This window comes from Tiliqua scincoides, chromosome 4 (assembly GCF_035046505.1).
Source record: "Tiliqua scincoides isolate rTilSci1 chromosome 4, rTilSci1.hap2, whole genome shotgun sequence".
Lineage (NCBI taxonomy): Eukaryota > Metazoa > Chordata > Lepidosauria > Squamata > Scincidae > Tiliqua > Tiliqua scincoides.
In genome coordinates this window covers 206,681,818-206,687,817 of record NC_089824.1, presented here as the reverse complement: position 1 = coordinate 206,687,817, position 6,000 = coordinate 206,681,818, and the positions used below count along the sequence as shown (strand labels likewise).

Sequence of the window (6,000 nt, the reverse complement as noted above, 5' to 3'; positions counted from 1 at the left end):
TCAGTGCTGGATTTCTTTCTGCTACTGTTAAAGCTCTGCAAGAAAATAGTATCAATTCTGCTCTGTATGTCCCCAAACCTTTTTAAAAAAGCCCCACCACCACACTTCCAGCGTAGCTGCTTTTAATCTTTGCTGCAGTCCTTTTCTGATCTCCCTCCTGGTTGCTGCCAATTCGTGTGTCTCCCCCAAGACTTCTGGATCTCTCTCTTTCTCTAACCCCCAGATCGATGGCTCTGCAAGATCCTGAGCTGATCACACATCCACCCGCGCCTCCTCCCACTTTCTCCTGGTCGTGTTGCCCTGCTGGGTTGCAAAAGGGGCAGCTCCTCCCCCAGGCAGCTCCCGCCCCCCTACCCCAGCCGCAGGTGGCTGATGAGAACAGGAAGTTGCTACTGTGCATCTATAGCTAATTTCACGCTTTGGGTGTTACACTGCAGCAGGGTGAGGAGTGAAGAGGATCAGTGGGTTCACTTTTTCTTCATCATCCTCCTCATCTTGATCATCTTGCAAAGTCCTCTTTCTGACTTGCAGGTTTACTGAAGCGGAGTCCCTGGAGTTCCCCAGGCTTGCTTGCTTGCTGGAGGAGACCCTAGGAGCTTCAAGGAGATCTGGTGCTTCAGTTTGCATTCAGAGGAGCTTTTTTTTTTATTATTTGGGGCGAGGGGCAGGGCTTGGAGGATTTCATTTTCCCCACATTTTGTATACTAGCATTTTCTTTCCCACCCCCCTTTTTCCCACCCTCCTCTTCCTCCTCGATCCCCTTTGAACCATAAAGAGGTGACCAACAGGCATACGAATGGCTTCCAGCCCACACGACTCCGATCCGAATTCCCAGCCAGGGGAACCTGATCTAAATCCAAATATCAGCCCGCAGGAAGAGCTGGACTTCTCGATTTTGTTTGACTATGACTATGCGAACCCTGCAGGTTTGTGGCTTCTGCCTCCTTGGTTTACTGGGTCTGAAGAAGCCTTGAGAAAGAGCTGGATGTATCTGGGATGGGGGATCAGTTGGTGCATTCACATAGCATGGGGTGGGGGGAAAGAACCCAGAATTAAAAGGATGGATTGCTAGCAGCACTCAGGTAGGGGACAAACTAACTGACTAAGAGGCAGCCTGATCTCTGTACTGTACAGGAAAGAGCTGTTTTTTGCAGTTAACCCTAAAGAGTGCGACAGGAAAGCATTCTAGTAGTGGTTCCCAACTTTTTTTTTCACTTTTGTACCCCTTGGCCAGGGCCTCTGAGAGGAATTTTATCAGGGGGTACAAAGTTTCTTTGGGCCCCTTTGCAAAAGGTGAAACAGAGCAGGGGAGGGTGGTGATGGGCAAGCAGAATAGGGGCAGGGAGGGGCAATGCAGGATAAGGGGAGGGTAGAGACAGCTGGAAAAGTCTTTGGAGCCCAGGTCTACCAACCCATGTGGCATCAGTAGTGTCCCCAGCACCCCCAATTGTGATGTTGCCAGCATCCAATGCAGGCAACAAGTCTGAGTAGATAGGAAAATATAAGATCCCAGGAACTTTCTGGGCCCCCTCCTTTGGCTCCTGGGCCCCCCTTTTGACCCTGGGCCCGGGTACAAATTACCCCCTCTCCTGGGCCCTGCCCTTGGCAGCCCATTCTCATAAATTGTACCCCTTGTTCATAATGTTAGCAATTAATATAGCTGCTGTTATATCAAATGTGTATGTTTTTGACTACTGATCTATATCTGAAAATAAATTGATGACCACAAACTAGCTGTTCCTGGGGCTTTCATAGTCATCTAGTTGCCTGCCTTCCTTCCCTGCAAGGTATTCTAATACAGACTTGCCTTTTCCCACCATGATTCAATTCTTTTTCAAGTACTGCTAAAGGTCCTGGTAGATTCCCCTTGGGGTACATGTACCCCTTTTTGGGAACCACTGCATTACAGTGTTCGCCATGTTAGATGGGGGTGGCCTTTGGCATTAGCCAAAGGTGGAGGAGGAATTGTGCATGTAGAGGACTGGATGCTCAAAAGTTCTGCCCACGGACAATCTCTTAGGATGAGGGTCAAAATACATGTTATATTAAGTATATCATTAATGATGACATTCTTGTTTCTTTTAAAACTAAATAGCTGGGCTAGGGCTCTGCAGGTCAGGGTGGCCTGTGAATGGGGTTCATGGCTCAATGGGGTTGTGGATAAATTGTAAGGGTTAACCCTTGCTATGTCACCCTTGCTATGATATAGCAGTACATACTGTCAGTTCAAAGGGATGTTCTCTGTTCATATTGGCTAATGCAGATTTTCACTCTGAATAAAAACCAGACCTGTAAAGTAAAATGTAGCTCACTTTTCAGTCATTATAGGTTGACAGTACCTTTCAGTTGTGTTCCAAGCACTGGGCTTGTGGTGCTACAAATGCAGATATGACAGTGTTGGGTCTGTAGACATAGCAAGTGCATTGAAATGACTGATGGGTTGTGGCTGCCATTTGTAAAATGTAGTTTGCTGTAACCAGTGGCAGGATAAACTGAAGGTTCACAGCAGGACATTGTTGGTTTGTGGAGAAGAGAAAGATTAACAGTGTGATGTGACTGAACATATATATGATGATCTTAAAGTGCGAAGATGCCTTCTGAGTTAGAGCTGCATCATGCATAAGATGTATTTGGATGCAGAAAAAATGTCTTTATGTTCTCCTATTTTGAATCATGTATAAATGTTAAATCAGTGTGGTTTACATGTACCAGTTGTGGACTTCCAGTGCATGTGAGCATATTAAACATGTGCGACAACCTGATGTTTTCCCCACATTGTGGTACATCCATGCTGAGACAAGTAGCCCTGAGTCTTTTTGAAGATTGTTTAAAAAGCTGCAGCTGGTGGGGAACATGCAGCTTGTGGGTGGTGATCCAGGTGACTACTAGGGCATTGGTACATCCTCCTGATAATCCAGAGTTTACAGAGACTTCCTTCAAGCAGGAATGTGTAGTCATCTTATTAAAATAAATTTTGCACTAACATAATAACTGAAGATGAAATTTTTTATACGATTTTCATAGTAGCCTACGCTCTGAATCTGTGCTGGTCATTAAACAGCCCAGTGCTCCACCAAGTGCTTGGGAAAACAAGTAGGTTTTAATTGCTTTTCAGAAAGATGGGCCTCTGAGGAAATGGTATAGAACTGGAGTATTGCTGAAAATGCCTTCCTAAGCACTAACAAAACTGGTTTCTCAAACAGGAGGATGTTGAGCTCTTTCCAACAAGAGAAATTGGGGCAGGGAGGAGGTCATATAGGAAAAATAACCAGTCCTACAATTGTGGACATTCAAAATGCATTTGATCAGAATTAGAAGCTTCTGATGCATGGCATGGGATTGATTTTTGACCCATAAGGACCAAATGTGGCCTGAGTGACATTTGGTGTTCATCACAACCATTCAATTTAGAAGACAGCCAGGGACAACTTTAAGCCATTTGAACTAATTGCTTCTAGTTGGGCCCCACACCTAAAATGGCCCCACACTAGGATAATCTACTCTAGATCTGTTACTTGTAGCCTTACCTGTATGCAATTTTATATTAACCCATTTCTGCCTGTCCCACAGGTGTACACATTTGGTCCCTGTTTGCATATGTGCAACATTGGGCAGAAATGGCTTAAAATGTGCTTAGATCCATTAATTCACATGAGCTTTCTAAGTTCACATTTTGATTGCTTTCCATTCTGCCACAGAGATATAAAAACAAATTATATTTATATGTCTAAGATTCTACGGACCTTGTTGGTGAACTTGCCCCCCCCCCCACAAAAATGTTTCCAATTGGGCCCTGCAGCTCCTAAGGCCGACCCTGAGGACAGCCCCCTCTGTGAAGATATCATTGATGGTCTGTGTTTGAATTGCAAACAAGATGCAAAGACATGTGTCTGGGGGAGGGAGGGACATGGATGAGTATAGCTAAGTGTGCTTTAAATTGGTATACCGTACTCTGAAAGTGCTGAAACCATGACCGAGTAGAGCAAAGTAACTAAATGTTATTTTTCTCAAAAACAAAAGCAAATCCCTATTAATTTAATAGCATTATGCCCTGTATGTCCACAATGATTAATAAAGCATTCAGTCCTATTTGTGGTGTAAAAAGAATCCATTGTACTGTAATGTTTAGGACTTGGATTGAGAAGGCAGGTCAGGTCTCTGCTGGGCTGTGAAACTCAGTGGATTGCCTTGGATCAGCCCTTGTCCCTTAGCCTGACTGACCTTAGAGAATGGTTGTTGGGTTGGGGGAGGAGGGCAATCCTGTATATGCTGCCTGAATTCCCTGCAGAAAATTCTTTATGCAAATGTGATAATAACCCAGAATGCATACAAGAATAGCCAGTTGGAAGACAGTAAAAGAAGTACAGTAAAAGAGGTACTTACTGATCTGTACGTTTTGATGACTGATTCAGGGTGTTTTTAGATATGCACTTGCAGTTTCTGAATGGCAGTGTTTTTGCATATGTAGCACTTAGCACCATGTATACTAGTTGAATCCTTAGGTTTTCTTCTGATGTGATGGATGGTAATTCATTGAAAGTGGATGCATAAAGCCACTGTGTGTACCAAAACCTGTGGCTCTGGAATTGGCTACTGCATGTCTAAGACCACCCTTATTGCATAGAACAGTGGTTCTCACACATTTAGCACCGGGAACCACTTTTTACAATGAGAATCTGTCAGGACCCACTGGAAGTGATGCATGACTGGAAGTGACATCATCAAGCAGGAAATTTTTAACAATCCTAGGCTGCAATCCTACCCATACTCACCCAGGAGTAAGTCCCATTTACTATAATTGTTAAAAGAATATACATAGTAGCTTGTTAAAAGTACAGGTCTGTAACATTTCCCCTGATGCAGTCACATACCATGGTAGCATGAAGTCTAATATATTAAAAATAAAATATTGAAATGACTGGGGACCCATCTGAAATTGGCTTGTGAACCACCTAGTGGGTCCCGACCCACAGTTTGAGAAACACTGGAGACAGTTTCTTTCCTATAGATGACTTGAATAAAAAAAAAATGCTGTATTATTAATTTTGGAAGGTCATTCAGTATTTGAGAAAGTGTTAGGTTAAGAGCTCGTTCATAGATAATGTCACTATTGTATAGGGAAAAGGTATGCACGTTGTCGCACAAGATGGAAGCACTTAGCAGTATGGCCTTGTTCATGCCCTTTTCCATGTGGCAGTGATATCTGTGAAGTAAAACCATTATGTGTGAAATGCCTCTAATAGCACTGATTCTGGGATAAGGAAAAACAGTTTAATTCAGAAAATATATAAAGTTTGCAAACAAAACAGACTTATTAGCAAAAACAGAAAGCTGCTGTAACTTAGTGGTTAAGAGGCCGAGTTGTGAGCTGAGAAGAGGCTGATTCGAATCTCATTTAGCCACAAAGTCATTGGGTGGTCTCCCTTATAGGAATATGTGAGTTAGAATTTTTGAAATAAAACATGCGAAGCATTTCGAGCACTTGGGGAAAATGCTATATAAATACCACTATTTGATTCAATCTAAAGTAGTAATTCCTAAGCATAGGTCTTTTATTTAGCTGCTAGTGTGAATTGTTCTCAGCAGGAAGTTACATAGCATTGGAGTAGCATTACAATGATTGTATGTAACTTTTCACCTCACTACTGATGATGAGTAGTGTATGCATTTGTAGAAACCTGGAAAGACTCTCCAGGAGACTATTTTCCCTGCATTTAATGATTGAATACCATTATTATTAATTTTGTGTATTTTTAAGATGGAAATAATTAGCGTAAGAGTTCATAACAAAATTTATAATCTGGAGGACAGTCCTTGTCTTTCAAAAGACACCGTTATGAGTCTGTTAGCAATCCTTTGTACATCAGTGGTCTTTAATGTACTAAGATTAAAGCTTGTTTACAAAGAGATGGAATTTTTTTAAAGAGCTTCGGTCCACATGTCTAAGTGTGCCTGGCAGTTGTGGGAGATGACTATTTCTAAAAGATCTCAGCTGCATCT

General features: G+C 42.6%; 1 protein-coding gene across 1 annotated transcript in view; it reads left to right on the top strand.

The window, feature by feature from the left end:
- The first annotated feature begins 796 nt into the window (after positions 1 to 796).
- Positions 797 to 6,000, top strand: part of NFATC2 (nuclear factor of activated T cells 2) — a 139,427-nt gene continuing 134,223 nt past the window's right edge. Inside the window, exon 1 of the mRNA XM_066624149.1 lies at positions 797 to 926. Coding sequence (XP_066480246.1) covers positions 797 to 926 — 130 coding nt within the window. The remainder of the gene's footprint in view (positions 927 to 6,000) is intronic.